This window comes from Capricornis sumatraensis, chromosome 8 (genome assembly GCF_032405125.1).
Source record: "Capricornis sumatraensis isolate serow.1 chromosome 8, serow.2, whole genome shotgun sequence".
NCBI lineage: Eukaryota > Metazoa > Chordata > Mammalia > Artiodactyla > Bovidae > Capricornis > Capricornis sumatraensis.
This window is the reverse complement of record NC_091076.1, coordinates 105,197,349-105,221,562: the sequence shown is the minus strand read 5'-3', so window position 1 is coordinate 105,221,562 and position 24,214 is coordinate 105,197,349. Positions and strand designations below refer to the sequence as shown.

At 39.8% G+C, this 24,214-nt stretch overlaps 1 protein-coding gene across 2 annotated transcripts; it reads right to left on the bottom strand.

The window, feature by feature from the left end:
* Positions 1-531: 531 nt before the first annotated feature.
* On the bottom strand, positions 532-24,117 carry ACOX1 (acyl-CoA oxidase 1). Of its 2 annotated transcripts, none has more exons than XM_068976153.1 (14): positions 23,970-24,117; positions 23,544-23,703; positions 19,500-19,660; positions 10,704-10,811; positions 9,275-9,394; positions 9,017-9,132; positions 8,442-8,611; positions 7,313-7,475; positions 6,574-6,764; positions 6,127-6,306; positions 5,888-5,993; positions 5,616-5,759; positions 5,259-5,465; positions 532-4,399 (listed from the first exon to the last, which is right to left on the bottom strand). In XM_068976153.1, exons 1-14 carry the CDS (start codon positions 24,076-24,078, stop codon positions 4,352-4,354), a joined length of 1,983 nt encoding a protein of 660 aa, XP_068832254.1. In that variant the 5' UTR covers positions 24,079-24,117; the 3' UTR covers positions 532-4,351. The 2 variants fall into 2 exon arrangements, with proteins under 2 accessions (XP_068832254.1, XP_068832256.1); XM_068976155.1 differs by lacking the exon at positions 19,500-19,660 and adding an exon at positions 13,082-13,242.
* Between the last annotated feature and the right edge of the window lie 97 nt (positions 24,118-24,214).

Here is a 24,214-nt window from a genome sequence, read left to right as displayed (position 1 = left end):
AGCCACTCCAATGTTCTTGCCTGGAGAATCCCAGGGACAGGGGAACCTGGTGGGCTGCCGTCTCTGGGTCGCACAGAGTCGGACACGACTGAAGCGACTTAGCAGCAGCAGCAGCTCCCGCATTGCGGGCGGATTCTTTATCAGCTGAGCCACAAGGAAAGCCCATCTAGGCTCCAAACCAAACATTTAAAGTTCTTCCAGGAACTTCCTGGTGGCCCAGTATTAAAACTCCGCACTTCCACAGCAGGGAGCACAGGTTTGATCCCTGCTCTAGGAAGTAAGATCCAACATGCTCCACAGGTACAGCCAAAAAAAAAAGAGTTCTTTCAGCATTCTTTTGAGGGCTCACTGGTGGAAAGGGGGAGGGCGTGAGAAACGTGTGAAGGGTGGAAAACTGATGGGCCGTGAAACCATAAAGACTAGGAAAGTGGCTGTGACCTTCAATTATGAAAGCCAAAGCTGTTAAGCCAGGATGAAACCCAACACCATCACCTAATAAAGACAGTAACACTTTTTGTGTTGATTACAGAGTTTATTAAGGGTTTTTCAATTTTACAAAGGAAGATGGGGTTAGTGGTTTAGCTTATTCGAAGGTTGGTGGGTCACCACTGTCTAACCGTGACTCAGTCTTTGGACCTGTGCACCTCCTCCAGTACTCCCACCTTCACTGACATGTCCTGCCAGGCATGCAGAACAATACATGCTAAATACACTTCATCAGGTAGGAACCAAACTCAAACCACGACAGTTAAAGGGGTAAGAAGGTAGCAAATTATATGCGCCAAAGTAATTTCCTTGAATTCATAGCAACTGGAAATGTTTACAAACAAGCAGTCATCAGTTGGAATATTATGCAGAAGATGGACAATCACGTTGTTACCTAATCTGTGAAACAGTTGACAATAAGGTGGTTAAACTGTTTTGCTTCAGAATTCTTAATATCCCTCCCAATGTTCCATGATTTTCCTCGGGATAATCAGTGGCTCACTTATATGTAATACAAAATAAAAATAAAAAATTCTCTGAAACCTAGGAATTTGCAGTCTACAAAAGCTAACATCTGATAATTCTAAAATTTCCTTATGTTTCTATATTTACTATCATGGACCACAGGAATAATAATGAAAAATTGAGTTTGGAGAGCTATAAGCAAAACTCCACCAGTGTTTTAAAATGAAAAGACATTTTATTCATTTACGGTGACTTGGTCTAATCCTCCAGGAATGGAATAATAAATATTCAATTAGCTGATCTCTGCATTTCTCCATGAAAACCTTTATGAGTCAGGAGACTCAACAGAAGACTCTTGGCCTCAAGTAGAATCATCAGTTTCCTGGCAAGGCTCCTCTCCAGCTGGTGCAGCAGCTACTGCTTGAGGACAATCTATAACCCCAGGGATACCTTGCACAGTACACAAAATGGTTAGTGGGTGTTACAGGCCATCTGCATCTAGTTTTCTTTTTACTGAGATGGATAGAAAGAACTCAGAAAGGGGTAGGACTCTGGGCAAGTCATTAGAGGAATTTTTGTTCCCTGGGGAACTCAAGGATCATGAATCAATATATTTCCGCAACCAAAGCCTTGCACTGAAGAAAATCCAAGAATTGAGTTCTAATAACAAGTTAATGTTACAAATGATTAAATGCCTCCAGGTGTATGTTATCTGAAATTGCAACCAGTGAGTTCTCAGAAAGTATGTGAACATGGTTAATGTTGCAATTAAGTGAATGTTCTGACGATAAGCTGCTACTTGGTGGTATGATGTTCTGAAGACAAGAACAGAAAGGCCTCCAAAGGCTTTGGGACCAACTGTGCTTTGAGGTCATTTATGTCCAAACACTGAAGTATACCACAGTGTCTACTGAGTAGATACAAAGTAGAAATCCAAATACTTCATGATGCAGCAAACTTCATCCATTACAAACAGCAAAAACCTCATGAATCTTTCAAAGGGTTAGGTCAGTATCATCTAACAGAAACTATAATTCTGCTCAGGTTTATCATCATTTTGGAAATTAGGTTGAAATTTATCTGTACTCTTTATGAAAATGGCTCACAAAAGAACCCAACAGAACCAACCTTATCTGTGGCAAAGTCTGGCTTCTAAGGGACAGCAAGCTGGGTCTGCTGCTTCCTTATGAGAAACCAACAAACCCGTATTCCTGTGTGGACAGAGCACTCAGATACTCTACAAAGACAGCATCATGGCAGGTTTAGGGCTATCTGCTCAGGCAGGTCTCACTCCTTCCTTCCTTCTTCTTTTGTTTAGTGTTACCTAAATCTACATCTTAAAATTCTTCATAATTTAAATTTATGTTTAATTTTACGTGGCACATTCTTTCCATCTTGATAGTGACAAATTCTTGAGGTCTTATGGTACCTTTATTCTTTAATTACAGTGAATAAGTTAAAAACATTTCAATGTTAATAAAAATACTGTCAATATGAGATCTAGCTTTTAAATAAAACTCAAGATGCTGGACTGAAGGTGGCTCTGGCAGAGCCCACCACGTTTCAAACTGCTTAGATCCCAGACCTATGCAGCTAGATTGTGTGGGTGTCATTTCAAAAACCCTCATGTCCTGGCCATGGGTTAGCCCTCTGTGAATAAGATTTTTAACCACTAACTGGAAACAATTCTATATTTAACAGGTTAATATTAAGCAATCTGAATTTACTGTATTTCCCAGAATCTGATCTAGTCCTAAGAGATACCCATACAAGATTTACAGAGTGCTTTTTTACTTCAATGTTAACACAATTATCAATTAGTTCTCCTGGTGGAAAGATTAAGGCTTGTGTCAACAGGCAGTATTTCTTCTGCTGGACCTTAAAGTCTCCTATTACTAGTTTCACTGGGATAGATTTTATCCATCCCAGTGATAGATAAGGTCCCAAGAAGGGAATTACATTTCCCTGAATAACATACTACACTCTCAAGACTGACTCTAGAACAACTGGCTTCATGAGACAGAGGTTACAAATACAGTTAGCAACAACAAGAAAATTAAGTGATTTGTTTTACATTGATTTGAAGAAAAAATTCATCATGAGATACATGTTTAGCTTTTAAATACAGAATGATTGTATAAATTAGACTTCAGCTGAAAGGACAATTTAGCAAGTCAGATAAAGCTCCTAGAAACATACTGAAAATAAAACCAGATATACCGTAAGAAACATTCTATGGAGCTTCCATTTATCCTTTAGTCACTGTTTCAATGATTATATTTTCTGATTAAAAAATCAGAACACATGCTTTGTCAAAGGACTTTCCTGGGCATAAGAGGCAATGAGTGATGCTTTTATTTTTCTAAGGCCAGACACAGTAACCCCCAAGCATTTTAATGGCTTCTGCCAGAGTGCCAGGATATAGGAAATCTGGATTGTTCTAGAAAATGTAGTTACCATGGTCACCAAAGTTATAGTAACCATAACTGATAGCTCTCCACGCCCTTATTCTTCTAAGAAGGAACTGTGACTAATTTTCTCCTTTCTTTAGCATCTTTCTCAGAAGAGGGAGATCAAAACCACTGATCTGGAGATCTCATTAGTTGCCAAAAGTTGTATGTAGAGATGACTTGGCTGCCTCCCTCTTCCTGAGAAGCTGAGGCAAAGGGAGCTATAGTGCTACTAGAGGGACAATTTAGAGAACCCTCCAATGGAAGCTTAGTTCCGAATTGCACAGGGCAGAGACCCTGCAGGAGCCTGTGCTCAAGAAATCTTTGGGTTTTAAAGATGCTACTGTGAACACTTAAGATAGGAGCAATACACCAATAAAGGAGGGCAAGCAGGCAGGAAAGGTGTCAGTGTGTCAGGCACGAACTCACAGGTTTCCTGATTAGTTTCCTTTCCCCCAGTCTCTCTTCTTCACTCCTGCTTTCTAGCCGGGACCCTAGCAGCTGTGTTAGGACACAAGCAAGAAAGCTTGGAAGGGTTCTACCCTGCTTAAAAAAACACTTCTGCTTAAAAACACTTGTATATCCAGTGATTAGCAATTAAGATGTGAAAATAATTAACTACTTAGTAGTTAAATTTTACTAATTATCAAAAGTCCTGGCCTCCTGGGATCAGCAGCAATACAGATGGAAGTCGCACTGCATTTCTTAAAGCTTTTTCTGAATGCTTAATAGTCTCTTTCAGTGTTAATTGCACTTGTAAAACACATCTGGTTTTTTCCTTTAATTTGCAAAATCTGTTTTCTTTTTTCATTTATAAAAAGAGGAAAGGGTCAATTTATTACTTGCTCTACAGCTTTTCTGAATTTGATCAAGATTCCACACACTTTATGTGACAGGTGTAAGGAGAACAGCTACTTTCAGGGGCAGACTGCACTTATCATCAAGCCATGTCAGAGCTTGGAGTGCAGTGACTTTAGGTGCTTGTAAGATTCATGGACCTGCAGGAAAGGGAGAGAGAAAACATTACTGATAAGGAGCTTGCAATTTAAAATAGCATTTTTTTTTTTTTGCTGCACTGGCCCTTTATTGTGACTCAGAGGCTCTTTGTTGTGGTGCAGGGGCTTCTCGAGTTGTGGCACGAGGGCTCTCTAGCTGCCCCATGGCATGTGGGATCCCAGCCAGAGATCAAACCCACGTTTCCTGCACTGGAAGGTGGATTCTTAACCACTGGCCCACCAGGGAAGTCCCAAAATAACGTACTTTTAATCAAAAAATTATCTGAACCTTATTTGGATCCTGATTCAAAAAAATCAAAGGGGGATGGGGGGAGAATTGAGCTAACTGGGGAAGAAATCTGGATACTGACTGGCTAGTTCATGATATGAAAGAATTATTGTTAATTTGTTTAGCTGTGAGAATGGTACTGCAGTCATGCTTTTTAAAAAAAGGAATCCTTATCTTTCAGAGATACATACTGAAATATTTATGAATAAAATTACCTGATACCTTGGATTTGCTTCAAAATAATTCTCAGTTGGGAGGTTCAGGTGAGACGCAACTGGCCATGAGCTAGACAGTGGTTGGAACGTGACCAAGGGTATGGGGAGCCGCACCGCAGTGCTGTGTGTGTGTGCACGCGTGAAATGTTTCAACTGTCATTAGTTAAGGAAACTAGAGGCCCACATGCTATAGGAAAGGTCTTGTTCCCTTCAGAATCTGCTGCTCCAATAAAGAGACTGTCTGAAGCGGTCATGAGAGCTCTCAAAGCTTCCTCAGGTGGTCATTCTCTGAGGGCTTTCCTGGTTTAGTATTTAAATGAATAACTTCAAAAGGTGAAAGACACTTTTCTTTTTTTACCTCTGTTTTGTTCAGTGGGGATTTCTTGGCCCATTCAAACATGTTTTCGTACACATTTCCATCATAGCGGCCAAGCACAGAGCCCAGCGTCACATCCTGAAAATCAAATGCATCCACCAGAGCAACCGCGTCAGGGCGAATCGCAGTCAGCAGCTCCTTTATGCGCTCATTCACCTGGGTGATCTGAGACTCTGTCATGATGCTCCCCTAAAGGGAAGAAATGAGCAAGCAAGCACAGACGTTATAAGGTACGTATACAGAGAGATGTTTATGAATATCTAGACACACACACAGGCACAACTACAAAATAAACCAGAAGTAAATAAATAAAGGGACTTAAACTTAGAAAATCCTGACCTGAAGAAAATCCCCTGCATTCTGACTGATTCCATACAAAGAATACAAGAGACACAAACGCCTTAGGACAGCTTGGATGGACTTCTCTTGAATCTGGAGGACTTTTTCCGTAAAAAGCTTAACTGCCACATAGTGGCAATGTGCCTAGATATAAGGAAAACACCAGAATGTAAGAATCTCTGAAAAAAATTCAACAGTGATAAGGTTTCTGTACTAAGAAAATGAGGGGGTGGTGAAGGACCGGCAGCGGGGTGGGGAGAACCATCACTGACCTCACTTGCCCGAACAAGGTCAATGGACGTTAGGTTCCACGCTACCTCCTTGCTTTTTCTGCGAATCACTTCAGTCTGAAGGTTTTTAGCAGCAATTTCTACTAATCTGTTTAAAAAAAAAAAAAAAACCTGGAAAACTGGAGCCCAAGGAGGTGACAGTGAATACTCGTGCCTCCCACCTAGGCCCTGGGCCTGAGGCCCCTGCAGCTGCCGGTCCCAGCTCTTGTGGGTGCACTCACCTGGCCGCTCGAAGCTTGTACGCCTCTGACAGGCTGTCGGGGCTGTTGATATCCACCGCGGTTGGCCAGACGGCCACCTGCTGTGGCTGGATGCGCTGGCTGGGCAGGTCATTCAAGTAGGACACCATGCCACACACCAACTTGCCTGAGTGCACCTGGTCGTAACTTTTCATCAGGAACCTAGAAGTCACCAGGGCACATGCTTTCAGTAACTATGCTTCCCGTGAGACAGAAATAAAGTGAACCCTTGTAATGACTTTAAACTCTGTGACAGGGGTTTCATACTAGTCTGAGCACAAGATAAACATCCAGGGTCAGGATGGAAGGCAAAATGACATCTTTCAGGAACAAACATAATGCGAAGAGAAAACACGGGAACAGGTATCAGTGGAAAGGACTCGGACATTCCTGAGAACATAGGATAGAAATCATGAATTAGATTCTAACCTGGCTGTCTGCAGCATCATGACAGTGTTTTCCCCCTCGAAGGTGCAGGTTGGGGTAAAATTGACATAAATATTTGGAAGTCCACTGCAGTGAGAGTAGCCATGTCCGCCACAAGCCATCCGACAGGCTTCAATACCTGCGTTTGTTGTCCAGGACGTGAAAGCCTTCAGCCCGGCAGTGAGCGCGTGAAGCTGAAGGGGGAAGCACAGGCCATCAGGACATCTGCGGTGCTGACAGCCTGCGTTCCAAATAGACACACTGAACCTCACTTAACAGAAAGGGTCACTTGCAGAATCACTTGCCAGGGACTTGCCTGGCATCCAGTGCTTAGGGCTCTGTGCTGTCATTGGCAGGGGCCTGGTTTGATCCCTGATTAGGAAACTAAGATCCTGCAAACAGACTGGTGTGGCCGAAAAAACCCCAACAAACAAAAACCAAACAAAATCACTTGCCATGTATGTAAACTGAAAAACATCCTCATCTAACTAGCCTAAACTAGTAACATTACCACATTCCCTTCTCAACTGTTCTACGTGGCAAAAAAAGGCACCACTTAGGTTCCTTCGCTCAATAAAGGACCAACATAGTACAGTAATTCTGAAATTTAAAAACATGGATAAATCCATAAAAATATGGATTTTTTTCAAGGTATCCCAATGTTTAATTTTCTCTGCACACGATCCCACAGGGAAGTATGAACAAGAAGGGTCCCCACAAGGGACAGAGACCAGACACAGACCTCAGGCAGCTCACTCAGGTCCCCGTGGCCAATGTCTTCATTAATCCGATGATAGGTCTCTTTCATGTATGCGCCTACAAACTGGAAGGCATAGGCAGTGGCCAGGAGGGGAAAAACTTTATATTGCTGGGTTTGATAATCCAAAATCTGTGGTTCTGGTTCACTAAAGTATATGAAAAAAGGAAAAACAAACAAAAATAAATAAATGCCTGTACAGAGCTCACTATGTGCCAGATTCTGGACTAAGCACTTAGATAGATTAATTTATCTAATCCTCACAAAGATCCTGTGAGGTAATTTTTATTAGCTCTGTTTTACAGATGGGGAAAATGAGGTTAAGAACCTACCCAGGGTCACAGAGCTAGTAAGTGGCAGATTCTTGATTTAAATCTAGGCTATTTGGCTACAGAAGACCACACTCTGAACCACCCTGTTGAACACGTGAACAGGATTTTCTAGTTGACATTTGTATTTTTCTTAATCTTTCCAGTCTTTCTAGTTTGACTATGAAAACAGTATCTCATGGCAACATACAGAACCAAACTTCGTTAACTTCACAGGAGGAAGGCAATGTTAAAGGGTGTAGTTGGTAGAATAAACTATATCCTGACCACTAATATGAGAAGACCCAGTGTACTAAGTTTAATACTGAAAGTTTAAGAAGGTCCACTGAGCATGCAAAATGAGTCTGCTCTTACCAATTTCTTTATTTCTTCTTTAAGAGTAAAACGTTTATCAGAGTCATGCCCAATTAGTAGGTGCAAATAAGAACAAACTATCCCCAGGAACACAACAGGGAATCGAGTTTAATGTCACTTTCACCAAACAATTTGTAGTTATGAGCAGCAATTAGAACCTTCACACCACACCTTCAGTGTTTTGAACACTTCACTTATAAAGCTCTAGTAATATTACCATTTCTCTTAGAAAGTTAAAAGTAATAATTAGGTGCTTATTCTCATCTCTCCACTTAAGGAAGTTTAGATTCTAAGTAGCAGACCCAGTACACTGCCATTCTAGCTAATTTTATAACAAATGCACTTTCTCCACATCACATTTGGGAATTTTGATATCTGGATGGGGTTCACACCAGACCTTTAATACTGAGCTCATCTGACTTTACCCTTACCCTGGCTTGATTTCAGACTGATGCCTCACAGCACTGTATCGGATGGCAATGGTGCATGCCTTAGACAGACACCGAGCGGATTCTCCCACGAGGAAGGACCTGATGAACACCATGGTCCCGTAGGTCAGCTTGTTACTCAAGGGTTTTACGTATGTGCCATCAGGCTTCACCTGGAAAAAGAACATGAGATGGATGCTTCCTTCTGTTAAACCCAAGTGGCAGTCTATTCTCAAAGTGTGGTCCCCAGAAAGGCAGCATCAGCACCACCTGATGCTCAGTCCCCACCCTGACCTCCTAAATCAGAAACTCTGGGGGCTAAGTAATCTAGTTTTAGCCAGCCTTCCAGGCGACTCTAATGTATGCTAAAGTGTGAGCCCCACTGGTTTAGCAAACCAAGACATGCTCTTCACACCTGTCAACTGATCTGATTTCACGGTCACAATAAAAGCATCATCAGAAGTAAAAAATCTGTTATTACCTTCTAAACGAACAGACCATCCCAACCCTATGATTATCAATGGCCACTGAAACCCCCATGTCTGACATGTCTACTCCTATTTTCCATCTCACTGTACCTGGGCATGTTTCATCAGCATGTTTTCTCTGGGTATACGACAGCTGTCCATCTTCAAGTAGCCATTATCCATCTCATCATAGCCAAATTTGGGGCCAATGTCTCCTACGGTAATACCTACCGCAGATGAAAGGAAAGTTACAAGGGGTTTATGTTCTGGAATTCCCGGCTCCCTTCTTCTTCTTTAGTTACATATTATACTTTTTGCAGAAGATAGTGACTGGTTTAATTTTTCATCTCAACATTAGATAATCCTAACCTGGCAAAGGTTTATGGGTCCCAAGTTCACGAATAGGTACAATAAAGGCATGTAATCCATAGCATTTCCCCTGAGTGATGAGCTGGGCAAGTACGATAGCATGATTTGAAGTTTTTCCAACTACAACATAAAAGAAAACGAGAGAGGAAAAGTGAGCAAATGTTCTCACAATTTCAAAAGCCAGAAACAAAAGAGAGAAAAGCATATGTTAAACATAAGATTAAGATTCCATCAAGAGCAAAATTCATTAAATTTTGGCAAAGTAAGCCTTCATTTTAAAAATACACACATATATATGTGTGTGTATTTTTACTGGAATATAATTGACATATAATATTATCTAAGTTTAGGGTAGACAACATGTTAATTTGATAGCATTTTAAAGAAGATAGTTTTACTTGTTCTACTTATTTTTCATTGATTTACATAAAGACATTTTCAGGATAATCGTAGAACATTAAATTACTTCCTTTTTCTCCCTTAAGGCAGGGCTTTCCAAGACAGTAGCTACTAGCCACATGTGGTTATTTACATTTAAATTAATTATAATGAAATAAAATAGAAGATTCAGTCCCTCTGTCAGCTAGTTACATTTCCAGTGTTCAGGTGGCCAGTGGCTACCACGCTGAATGGCAAAGATAAGAGAATATTCCACCACTGCAGATTACCCCATTGTACTATAGGATACGCTGCTTTAAGAGATTTTTGGTTAGTGCATCCAGAAATATTTCCCTTTTATTGCATGCTAGTTTTTTTCCTTGTTAAAATGTAATAACACATATTAAAACATATAATGTGGATAACAAAATCCTTCATTTGAAATATATGTATCCTAAAACAATAACTCAGAATAGAAGACAATATTAAATAAATTTCACATCAAAGCTATTATAACAAAAATTTAAAAACTAAAATACTTTTCTTTTAAAAAAAATACTCATTTCTCTTTCTGTTTGATTAATTATTTGGCTGTGCCAAGCCTTAGTTACAGCATACGAGATCTTTAGTTGAAGCATGTGGGATCTATTTCCCTGACCAGGGATTGCACCCAGGCCCTCTGCACTGGGAGGATATAGTCTTAGCCACTGAACCACTAAGGAAGTCCCTCAAATACTTTTCAATACATAAATGACTAACCAAACTGGGAATACTAAATTACTTTAATGATGATTGTGGAAATTATGCTAAAACATGGGAATGCTTAGATAAAAATCTATGAAAAGCAGCAAAATTGACAGCCGTCCTCTGCACTTTACAAGTGTTTAAATATCTATAACAGGTAACACAAGAGAATGTGAAAAGCTCAGCATAGTTTAAGCCCTAAGAGTTCTTTCTATATTTCAAAATTATATTCTCATAGACGCTCTATATTCTAAACACAATGTCATGTCTTCAAAACATCCAGTTACTATTTTAAAAATTCACTTACGTCCACCAGGCCACCACTTGATGGAGGTCACAGTAGGACTGTTGAGAATGAACTCCTGGGTTTCAGGGTCATAAGTGGCTGTGGTTTCCAAGCCTCGAAGATGGGTTCCTAAGGAAACGAATTATACCTACTTCAGATAGAATATGGGAAAAAACAGGTACAGGGTAAAATCTGTCCAGTTCCTTTAAAGCGCTAGCATCTCAGAGAGTAACAACATCTAACAATAAAACATCTGTAGATGAGCTACAAACGGTTGATAACCAAGATTCTGAATTTCCCATGCTTAAATCAGATAGTTCGTATTAAGCTGAAAATATAAACATCAAGCATGTTCCATTTCTGTATTTGATTTACTGCACAGCAGTGGATAGGGAACATTTATTTACATCAACCAAAAGAAAATGTAAAGACAGATAAGAATCATAGTTGCCTGAGATCACAGGCTATGACTTTAACAGGGAAGTTAACTGCCCTTTTAAAAGCATCTCTAAGTTGTCAGTGTGCCAATTTCAACTCATTCGTATTGTGTCTACCACACCAATTCAACATTCTGGAATTCTGTATTATAACAAAGAATGAGATAACACGTGACAGGAAGAGATTGCAGCTACAGTTCTTGTAAACTGAGAATTTATTTCAGAATGAATGCTAGAAAGGAAAACAAGCTTTAAAACTTTAAAAGTTATAACCATTTTGAGGAAAAGAAGACCTGGAATGGTGACTTTTTAAAAATTTCTAAAAGTCCAACAATAAGGTCCAAGTTCACCCTGTAGGCTTCCAACACTAGGCTTTCACTTAATCCTGACTGGTTTACCACTTTCATGTTTATTGGAGATGGACAGGGATTTGTGTTTTAAACTCTAATGAAAAAGTGAAAGTCGCTCAGTCAGGTCCAACTCTGCAACCCCATGGACTATACAGTCCATGGAATTCTCCAGGCCAGAATACTGGAGTGGGTAGCCTTGCCCTTCTCTAGGAGGGATCAAACCCAGGTTTCCTGCATTGCAGGCAAATTCTTTACCAGCTGAGCCACAACAGAAGCCCAAGAATACTGGAGTGGGTAGCCGATCCCTTTTCCAGTGGATCTTCCCGACCCAGGAATCGAACTGGGGTCTCCTGTATTGCAGGCAGATTCTTTACCAACTGAGCTATCAGGCAAGCCCTTGAATTCTAATACAAACGTGCCAAAATTCTTTGAAAAAAGTTACAGAAAAATGTTCTATGTGACCCTCTCCCTATCCTGAAGTCAATGATGAGAACTTTTTACCACATTGCTTTGATAATGCCAGATTTCATTCACCACTTAAAATTAATTGTAAAACATTCAGAAACTTCCAAGCTGAATAACAGAAATGGCCAGTTTATGGGTGATCAACCTTCCCCTGGATGGGAATCAAGGAATCAGACAGTGAGACTCCTTTCACCAAAGAAGAAACTTTTATAGAACAGGTAATGACAGAGCGTTTTCAAATGCACAACTGAACCAGATAGTATTCCACTTTGTGTCTTAGGAACATCCTGTAAAATACTATTTAGCATCAAAGATGAAAGTCAAATTTAATTTGAGCAATCAAATTAAGATGAAGCTGTTACAGGAATAAGGAACAAAGAGCAAATATACACTAGACCAGCTGTTCTGAAACCTCCAAGTGGGCAAACAGAAGCCAGAAGTAGATGCATTGATACCATTCAAACACAAATACCAACACAGAACAAGTGCCACCAGTTCACAGAGAAAGGCAGGTGGGGGATGTAAAGAAAAAAAGAAAGGTCGTATATACAGAATGTGAAATCAATTACCTGGAAGTACAACTTATCTTATTTTTACTAACTTTGGCCAAAGCCCCCTTTAGAAGTCTACTGAATTTAGTGAATCAACACAAATAATGTCAAGGTAAAAAATGCTGCCTATTTTGGTTATATAGGCCACTCACTTCCCTTTAGCACAAATGCTACTAACATGTGTTTCTTCTGGAATCTGTTTAAGTTCATTAAGGTATCAGTATCAAAGGGAATCATAGTAATGAAGAAAAAGAGATGGGTTCAGACTCTCTATACAAATTCTGTACAAAAGCAATGAACCTGAAAAACCACTTAGTAAGTAAGACCTAACTCTTTAATTCTTGATTTGCTGAAGGGGAGCCATGAATAAGTAATCAGTGTATCTCTGATAACATAAGCTTTAATTTCCACTGACCAAGGCATTGTCTATGCCAAGACTTACACATGTGAAAACCTGGAGTGCTGCAGAAAGACTGCATTTAAACAGATCTCACACAGCACGTGGAGACGCCACTGCTGGCACGTGATGGATGCCCCACATGCACTAGGCTTGCAGAGCCCCACCCAACCCAGAAGGTAGACTGAATGCACCGTACCATGACCCATCTCTGTTTGGGCATAAGTGCCAGTGATCTCCAAGTTCCAGGCAGGCATGAAGAAGCGCTCCTGCTGTTCCTCGGTTGCCTGGTGCAGCAAGGTGGGCAGGAACATGCCAAAGTGAAGATCCAGAGGCCCAGGCTGCCCTCGATGCACAAAGCTTCAAAGAAATACCAAGGATGGGCATTTGAGAGTCATCAGGTGTGAGATCAGCAATTTGAACAAACAGCAAGGGAAGGAGAAAAAAAATACCTTCTGTTAAGTATGAATTAGTTGAGTAGACTTCATCATGGATGGGAGCACTGCCCCTTTCTGTATTACATTATAATTCTTGTTTACTTCCATTTTTCTTAAATTGGTGAGAAGTATTTTCTAATGTGACTCATTTCTAAAATAACTTGGCAGGGATTGGGAACTGATTCCAAAGCCTGTGCAGCCAAGACCATGTGACCAAGGCAAAGGATTACAGCCTTGCAATTAAGGTAAATAAAAATTCCGAAGAGGCTTGATGGAATGGAGAATTGAAGTTGTACAAAGACATATATTCTAAGGAAAAGTTGAGATGGGAAAACACAGAAGTTCTCTTGGAAAAAATTTTTCCAGGATCTAATAATCATGTTTCTGGGTTGGAAAACTTTTCTATTTGTCTATAAAACATCCACCATTAATCCACATTCTTCACATAATTTTGGTCATTTCATTTGGATTGATTAAAATATCCAGCCACATGCTATTGAAACAATTTAATACAAAAACTGATGGTGCTCTTCACTCCAGTAATTAATTTCAGAAATAAAAAGACATGCAATTTTTAGTGAAGATCATGATATTCACAAATAACAGATTCATGCATAACAAGTGCTCCATTACAATCAAACAAAATAAGAAAAAACATGTTAACTGTCATTTAAAATCCAATTTCTAAAGTCATTCTTTTCCATTTAAAATTTGCAAGTCCCCTAGACTTTTATGTGAATTTATTTCTAATAGGAAATAGTGCTATACAGCTTTGTAATGCTGCATGCTGCGGCTGCTGCTAAGTCGCTTCAGTCCTGTCCAACTCTGTGAGACCCCATAGATGGCAACTCACCAGGCTCCCCCGTCCCTGGGATTTTCCAGGCAAGAGTACTGGAGTGGGTTGCCATTTCTGGCATTTTTATCTAAATTCCAGCTCTAAATTAATCAATTCTATATTGCTCTTACTAAGTTCTTTATCTTAGAAATGAGTCTGAACAGTTTCAAAACTTCTCCATTTGTTCCACTTGAGGAAGGAAATAATCAGGGGGAGGGTGCTCTAGGTGAGGGCTGATCTGTGATGCCTTTCCACAAGGGTTGGGGTAAGCTGAGCTTTCAGCTAACCATCACATGAAAATCAAATAATACACGAATAACTTCCTCATTTTACACAGAAATTAAAGCTGAGATGAATTAAGTGTTTTCAGGTCAGAAAGATAATGGCAGGACTTCCCTGGTGGTCCAGTGGTTAGGACTCCAAGCTTCCAATGAGGGTAAGGGGACAGGTTCATTCCTAGCTGGGAAATTAAAGACCCCACAGGCCTCAAACCACAACCAAAAGAAAAAGATCATGGCAAAACAAGGACAAAAATCTCGTAGCCTAATCATGTCTTCTAGTGCAATCTGAGCTGAGGATGACGGTGGGGACATTAGAAAGACCTGCCAAATCAGTTAAGATTTGGAAGCGTCAAACTGGAAATCCTATAAGATATTACCACTGGTGGCAACTGAGTGAAAAGGTCCATGGGATGTCTCTGGGCTATTTTTGCAACTTCCTATGAATCTGTAGTCATTTCAAAAGAAAAAGTGGTTTGTGTTTTTTTTTATAAATAGTGAAAATACTTGGAAAAACAACATTCCTGGGAAGAGAGAGTACCTTTCACTCACAAACAGAAATGTCAACTGTCCTGTTTTTAAAGGAATGGTGTGCAGGAAGAAAAATTAAAGTGTGCCTAGGAGAAAGCGATGGCAACCCACTCCAGCACTCTTGCCTGGTGAATCCCATGGACAGAGGAGCCTGGCGGGCTGCAGTCCATGGGGTCGCTAGGAGTCGGACATGACTGAGCGACTTCACTTTCACGCATTAGAGAAGGAAATGGCAACCCACTCCAGTATTCTTGCCTGGAGAATCCCAGGGATGGGGGAGCCTGGTGGGCTGCCGTCTATGGGGTCGCACAGAGTCGGACGCGACTGAAGTGACTTAGTAGCAGCAGCAGGAGCTGTAAGAAGAGAACTCTGAACTACGGTCAAATGTTGTGGCCTGAAGCCAACCACTCTCAGTGCTGAGAGCCTACTTTTCCATGGCTAGAAACCAGAGCAATTCCTGGTGAAGGAGAGGTCGCTCTGAGGTGCCCTTCAGACTCATCATGGGCAGGTGTGTATCAGAGAATAATGCCAACACCAAGGGTTGCGCAGAGCACACTGAGAAGCGCAAGGGGAAGACTACTATCATCACAAACTGTTCTGAAGCTGAAAGCTGTTTCCAGGAGTAAAATGTCTCTTGTAACTAGGGTAAGGATTATTCAGAAGCAGAGGAAATGTAGAAACATTACAAGGACAAAGTTACCTGGATAGTTTTTTATTTAAATCAAGTATTGATATTTGCATGATAAAGATCATAAATTATTTTAAATTAATTTACTTTATAATTGCAAAGCACCAACATTTTACTTGGTAAGGAGCTGCAGTCAATTCTTTCAAAAGCGTTAACACCAAAAGGCTTTCCCCGTATTTCCTACATGATACAGGGCTGGGAAGGCTGGCCAGTAGTGAGGATGAATGATTAGATTAACAACATATTGAGAAAGGAAGAAATCAAAATAGCAATTCAGCGGACAGCATGATTATAATCCTAGGAAATCAACAACAAAACACCATCAATCATAAATTAATTTAGAAAAGCTATAGGCTTTAAAAAAATCATTCATTCTTATCCATCAGAACCATTCAAATAGAAATCCCATTAAAGAGAAAGGTGATTTATAACAGCAACAAAATATTTTTAAATTTTAAATAAGTTAGCTCAGAATATTAAAGATTTAATTACGAAAACACATAAATACCTACTAGGATGAATGAAAGATCCGAGTAACAGAAAAGAAGTCGCTAATTCCTAGCTCAGAGTACGAAGGAAAATTAATAGTTCCCAAGAAAATACTGGGATTTAATGTAACACAGGTTTTAAATTCCTATAGAATATGTTTTAGAACTTGATAAATTGAGATCAGAATTTATCAAAAAGAATAAGTATGCAAGAACACTAAATACAAATATCTTGAAACATACACTATAACAATAGTAGGCTTATCCTATCAGATTTTTAAATATCTTTAAAACAACAATGAGCCAAAGCTTATGATGTTAGAGAAAACAGAAAGAAACAAATTAATGTAATATATTTAAGGTTCCATGAATAAATTGAAACTATTACAAAACTCTAAGATAAACTAGAAAGAACATAATAAAGTGAAAGAACTATTAGTTAACAAACATAAATACTGTATGTGAGACTGATCACTCTGTATCATACACAAGTAAAAACATTAAACACGAATGCAACAAACAAAAACGGGAATAAAACAGAAGCTAATTACCCAAGATATGAGAAGAAAACTTATACCTAGTCCGAGACAGATGCACTGAGGCCAAAATATTTAATGAAACAGAGCCAACAGAAACAACATAATTTTCTAAGATCAACATGCAGATTCTATTTATCCAATACTCAAAGGAGAAAATGCCAGTTCATACATATGAAATGCAGAGTAATATCCAAGCTCATTAGCATTGGTAAATGAAAACTTTAATTCTTAAATAGATATAAAAGTAGCAAAAAACCCAAAGTGACCATGTTGATGGGACAAAGGAGACACGAGTACACTAAATACATCAAAACCTATTCCATGTCTTATGCAACAAAACCTATAAAGTACTCATTCTCTTCAAATGTAGTCATTCATCTCTGAGAAAGATATTCCAAAGGCATAACACAAAGAACACAGCTTTTGTAGACATTTATATTGTTATTACTAACAGTGGGGAAATTAGAATATCCAGGGAGCAAGTCTCATGGGAAGGCCAACAGGGAAGAGAATGGAAAAAAAAGGGAAAAAAGAGGATGGGAGGCTATTGGAGAGACAGAGCAGTGAGATCCAGGAAGAGGAAGATTAGGGACTTACAAGATCAAGTGCATGACCTATTTTTCAAGCTTCAAAGGAAGAATATTTTCACAGTTTAGTATTAGAGATGGGAATCTGCAAAGATACTGCAGCATCTTCAAGGATGATAAGCATGTACTACAAAAGCTCTATTTTCCTGAATAATTATAATAACAGAAAAGGCAAGAAGAATCCCTATGAAGTGGCCAGAACTTGAAATGATCAAATAACCGTGACGACCAAGACACTATCTGCTTTGTGACCTGGAGAGACATATGGTCAGGAGATAACTAACCCTAGACCATGTCCCAGACAGTCTCTTTAACAAAGCAGCCCCGGGGAGACAATGCAACCTCCTTGGTCCAGGATTCTGCCTTTGATTAGGGCTCGCAGATCCACAGACCCAGTATATGTTGGGCTTGTGTGCCCGTACAGACAGAAGTGTCTTTAAAGGAGGGAAGAGGAACACTGGTGGGCTAGACTTTCTGCAGATGGTTGAATTTTAAGATTCTTGAGGATCCTGGAATAAGACTGAGCACTTTTAATTTCTTCACTTCTCAGAGGCTTCCTAGAAGCCAAAGAATCCCAAACTGGAAGTTACAGCTAATTCTGTAAGAACGTGAGATAATCACTGTTGACCAATGTTCCAAAGTCTCAGAATTTAAGTAGTCAAATCATCCTGTACAAGTTGCTCTATTTCCAATCCCGCTGATGCTGAAGTACTTTTTATATATTCTCTATAAGATTATACTCTTACAGGATATTAATTAGCCAACAGACTGGCTTTTTAGGAAAAGAACAGCACTCAGCAAAGCACAACTAATATGAACTGACAAAGTTCCAGCAAAAAACAAGACCCAATTTTAAAACTCTGTTCTCTAATAAACCATAGAGATCAAGACAAAGTTGGTTTCAAACACCAGAAAACATTTGGAAACTAGAAGGAAGAAGAGAAAGAAAACTAACAAATACAATCTTGCCCAGAGCAACACAGGACCTTAATCCAACCCTCGGCACTCCTCAAACCAATGAAGTTTAAGTCTTCAATTCTTCCTCTCTTCTTTCAAATACACATGGGAAATATACTTCATAAATAGAGGCAGAAGGATAAGACAGACCAACAAGAGATAAACAGATCAGACTCATTTAGTTTCACAATAGTTTACATCTAATGTCTCCGGTGAACAGTATGCCTCTTAAAGTCAAATAGATTCAGTGATGAATTCAAAAACAAACAAACAAAAAAGGATTCTGTACCACAAAGCCATTTCAAGATTACAAAACACCCACACACACTCCAAGAGAGGAACACTCTAGGCATGTGATCTTTCTTCCCTTAGGACATCTTCCCTCAGGTCTGTCATCTCAGTGCAAACCATCCTGGGGTGCCTGGTAGGGTGTTCATAAAACTGTCCCATGACCAGGATCTGCAGTGCCCATAGGCATTATGAGAAAGGACATTTCCTTAAACCAATTCACAAGCCAAAGAGCACCAAATCAAACACAAAAGAGGAATGTCCCTGATATCTGCATCCGTTCTTCCTCCCTTTTCTTTGCTTTCTTTTATTTACATGAGGGAAACATTTTGATAATTAGGAATGACATTGGGCAGCTCAAACTCAAGACCCTTAAGCCCATCTGTGGCCTTGTCTATGAAAACAAACTTGTTTCACAAGACTAAACAAAAACTTTTTTAAAGGTTTTCAGAACAATTTAACCAAGAATTCAAAGTCCATGGGCAGGTACAGAAAAACAAATAAAAAGAAACGAAATGAAGACCATCATGGACTTTTTCCCAAACCCCCTAGCAGCCTTCACCACTTTAACCCTCTGTCTCATTAAAAATCCACATTTTTAACTTCATTAAAGCAAAGCATCTTTCACATGTTGCTGAGGCGTGAAGCCTCTTAAGAATTTCCAACTAGGTCTTTTATATCGGACACCCACACAATGGAGCAATTTGCCTTATTTTCAACCCCACCTTTCCAAACTGCTCGATACCCATTTTAATTGGGTGTACACAGCAATGGTAAAAAATAACAGTGATACATCTTTCAGGCCAGAATCTTGGACCAGTTTATGGGGAAATAAACTAAGAGGAAACAGTTTGAATTTTAAGATTTATCAATTTAATAATAAAATTCCAAATGTGTAGCAGGAAGGAAAAAAAAAGTCAAATGCCCAGAGTCATTTGTTAACTGAAGACCTGACTGGGCTACCCACTGACCCTCAAATGTGGACTAACCGTGGCCCATTTCCGTCTGGGCGTAGGTGCCAATTATCTCGAGTCCTTTGGATGAATGCAGCCATTTCTCTTGCTGAGCAGTGGTGCCCTGATTCAGCAAGGTAGGAATAAACATGGAGTAATTGAGGCCCACAGGTTCCACAAAATTGACCATATGTAGTCTACAGGAGAGAAAAGAAAAGGTTCTCAGCCTTATTCTAGAAACTGCATTCTACCACCATTCTCGCCAGACACGTTTGGCCCTGAGGATGAAGGTCAGACAAATTTAAACCCCTTTCTTATGAAATTGAGACTCAAACTTATCATATGCTATCTAAAAAGCCAATGGCAGAATCTAGTGGTTTCTATTCTCTCCCTAGTCATTTCAGGGCCAGGAGTCTGAATTTCACACTTAATCCAGGAAGCAAATTCTACCCATGTTTCAGCCTCAGACCTCTTTTGTTAATTATTTTGTTGGTGTTATTTGTTGGTTTGATTTCTTGGAACATGAGTGTGTGTTTTTGCTTTATTTTTAGGCTTCACTTGTCTTGAAAATCAAAAGAAACTCCATAGAACATTTACATTTGCTGAGCTGTTAACAAAATGTCCTAAAGAAGAATAATTTAAACTATTTTTCCCTAGTAACGAAAGCAAATGTCCAGGATAGTATGTATACATTCTGGGGCCAAAGCACAAATCTATAAACATCTTCAGAGGTTATAGATGGGTAAAGCAGGTAATGTGAATATGTTAAAAATCACAAAGGGTCTCTGAAAATTAGTCCAGATTAAGGGAATTCTAATTTTAATGAAATTCAGTCTTTAATGATTTTCCCTTAAAAGAATCTGTGAAGTAGTCAATACAAGTTATATACACTAGTCAGCCTCAGCCATGCCAAGCTAGAGATTTTATACGGGTCTATTCTGTCAGCTCTATCTATATAAACAGTTTAAGGTACAAAGTATCATCTAACTGACCCTCATGATGTTTCAAGGGATGGACAGAAAGCAGTGTAACCACCCTGTCCTGACTTGTAGAACAAGCAGAGCATAAGTTCAAGAGAAAGAGGGGTTAGGCTGCCAACTTACTTTTGGGGAGGCCCTAAAACCATACCACCACCTTTTAGGGGTGCTGAGGACAGATTCAAACATTCAAGGAGTGCCTGGACTAGCCAACATCAAAAATGCTTTTTAACCCTGAGGTTCTCTGATTTTCACACAAATACTAAATGTTAATTAAGACTGCAAGGAGAGATAGAGGGCAAAGGAGGTGGAGGAACAGAAGAGGCAAGTGAGTTTCTAGGTAACTCTCACAGAAGCTGTTCTAGAGAGAGAAAACGTTTTGCAAAAAAACATACTCATCTCACTAACGTGGGATAATGTGGAGGTAAATGTAAAAACCGGCCTCTCAAAGGCAAGAGCACCACAGCACTCCCTAATAGCCATGCTTTATTGACTTCCCTGGTGGCTCAGACGGTAAAGCGTCTGCCCGAAATGTGCAAGACCCAGGTTCAATCCCTGGGTCAGGAAGATCCTCTGGAGAAGGAAATTGCAACCCACTCCAGTACTCTTGCCTGGAAAATCCCATGGACGGAAGAGTGTGGTAGGCTACAGTCCATGGGGTTGCAAAGAGTCAGACACGACTGAGTGACCTCACTTTCATTGAAGGAGGAAATGAACCTGCAAGACTTTCTGAGTAATAAAAGCAGCAATTTAGTTGCTAAAAACAGTAGCAATACAAGACACAGCCATTCCCTTATGGGAAATGAGGAGGCTCTGGGGTGGTAAAGTGCTGATGTTGACACAAAATACTTAATTCTAGAAACTGAGAGGGAAAAAATATGTGACACAAAATAAAGACTGTCAAATACTTATGTTTTCGAGATTTTTTTTTGAGGCCTCTTGAAATTAACTAAAGAACAATATCTGAGCACTTGTTGTAAGTTTTGTTTAATTCTCCCTGAAGACGCTTTTCAAGGAACTAGCTTTAAAAACCTAACAAGGATTAAAAAAAAAAAAAATCACGACTGGTTTGCATTAGAATTTTGTTACTTTAAAAATACTTTAGTTTTTGCATAGCAAACAGTATAGTTAAAAGACAAAATTTCAGAAAAGGAGATCAGGAAAGGAGTTTGTATATTCCCCAAACAGCAAAGTCTTACTTTCTCAAGGAATGGAGAGAAGAATTTTTCTACTGTTTGAGTTGAGAAAACTCAAAGTACTTTACTAATATTTTAGTCAGTTTCAAAATATTCTCGTTTCATTTTGTGATAGGAAAATTGGATATAAAAGAGACCAGTAAATGTCCCAAATCCCTAGAAAGAGAAATATTACTATATTTCATTAATCATAGCATCCCTCTCCCCAAAGCCAATTTCAGCGTTTAAGACATCCAATGAATCTGACAATGGTACGTCACAGTTAAGTTTGTTAGTGATACATAAAACACAGGTGCGAGTAACAATCGATGGTGTTCAGTAATTGCCAAGACTAAAGTAACAATCGATGGTGTTCAGTAATTGCCAAGACTAATGAAACATTCTCTAACAAACTTTGATCTTCCTGTCATATCCCAGAAATACTGAAAGGATGTCAAAGGGCCTGCCACAGGTTGTATTTTGTCTTTTTCCCAAATAGTGAGGTCTGAGTCATAAAATACATTACAGAAAAAAAAACCAAAAACCAAAAAAACTGGCTGGTGTCACCTGATTTTTAACTCACATAAAGGACTGTGTTCTATGTCACTGTGACTTCACTGGAGTCTATTTACACATTATGCACCACCACAGATTATGAAATCTAACTAACTCTGAAACACACGGAAGCAGCCATTTAAAAGTAAAACAAAACAAACCTCTTGTTTTAAGGAAAAATCAAATTTTACTAATTTTACAAGTTCACAAACTCAATTCAGGTAAATCAGAAACAGAATTTTCTAGGAGTTACTCCACCTCGATATCCTCACAGCCACAAGTTACAAACTTTAAAAAAAGAGCATTTGAAAGTCAGTTAAGTACTCTGACTGGACTACCAAATTAACTGTATTTTTATAACTAAAATGGAAAGAAGTTCTGAGTGTGATCTGGAGTAAATTTCCTCTTGACAAGAATAACCAGGTCAAACTCGAAAATAGATACCAAATATATCAGTTGGCAGTTGTATAAGGGAGGAATGCCTATTGCAACATAAAGACAGAGCCTGCAACATATTTCATTGTTTCATTTTTCTTGACTCTTAAATATGTACCATCCAAATCATTTACTCTCTATTGATGAAAATATTGGCGTTCTTAAAAAATGTAGAGACCTAAAACAGGAAATGCCCAATAATAAATGAGAAGAAAGGCTGCAAATCAAAGGAATCTTTTACTAACATTATATAATTATAGTGTATATTTACATAAAGGCAAAAAAAAAAGTGTGTGTCTTATTTCTAACTAAAAACACAACAAAAAGATGGTCTGAAAAAAGAACGTACTCTTTCAGCAGTAGGACCAAGGCATATTTTTATGACGTCTCATATGCACAGGAGGGCCATTTAAATACCCTCACCAGATTCAACAAAGCTGGGGGTTCTCAGAATATTTCATATCCATTCTGAGGCTTGACTAAAGTTCTTCCTCATCCACTCATATTTTCCATTATTTTAAACTCAAGAGCTACATTAGTATATGAAAATACAATCTGTTACTGCTCCAAAATATTTAATGTTTGGTCTTTGCAACGGAAAACATCCTTCTAAATTCAGCTTCTAAATTTAGCAGGCCTCCTTTTTAGAAGAAGCAAAGTCATTCTGCATTTAAATCGCTCAAAACTGAGAGGTCTGGACCGCATGTGTATGATTCTTGAGAAAGAAAATTACAGCATCTTCACACAAGCTTTCTACAAACGTCAGCCCTTTAAAAGGCTTAAATATCAAAGTAAACATCATTGTCCACACTTTAAAATGACATGAAAAGATGTGAATTTGAGTCTTCAAACGCCAAACACTATGAAAAAGGATACCACAGATGGCGAATTCAAGGTTCAGGCTTAGGCCCTTGCTCTTAAGCTTAAGGCATACCTACTTTTTAAACCACATGATTTCATCAGGATCTGCGATGCCAAACTTCCTCATCTTCTCCACCATGGTGGCACTCTTCTTAACAGCCACCTCGTAACGCTGGCTACGGCTGAGGAAATTCAAGTTCTCATGCTGGAAGTCTGGGTCTTTCAGAATGAGGTTCTCTGGTAGGGAGTTAAAGGGTACCAAGAGGAAGACAAGAAATTCACGGCTCCAGGTTTCAGACTCGGGCACAGGTTCTCTCTCGCGATGGGCGATTCCCCCCGCCACAGCCTCCCCTAGAAGTGCGGGGGTCCTGCGACTCCCTGAAAGCTAGGCCAAAGGTTGTGGCCTAGGCCCTACAGCGCCCCCACACCCCCGACTCCTCCCGGAGGGAACCGCCAGCTCTGCTCGGGAAAGGCGGGGAGGAGGCCTGGCCAGCTGCCCTCACCGATCTCTCGGCGGCGCCGAGTGTTCTCGGGGCTGCCGTCCAGGACATTCGTGAGCAGCTCCGGGTTGAAGCTGGCGCCAGCCCGCTCTTTCTGCAGGTCTTGATTCATGGTGACGGCCGGCTGAGGCAGCGCGGGGCCGAGGCGACGGCTGAGGCAGCGTAGGTGGCAGCGGCGACAGCAGGAGTCCGCAGCTCCTGCGCGGGGCCGGCACTAAGAGCCACCCGAGTACAAGGCGAGTCCCCGC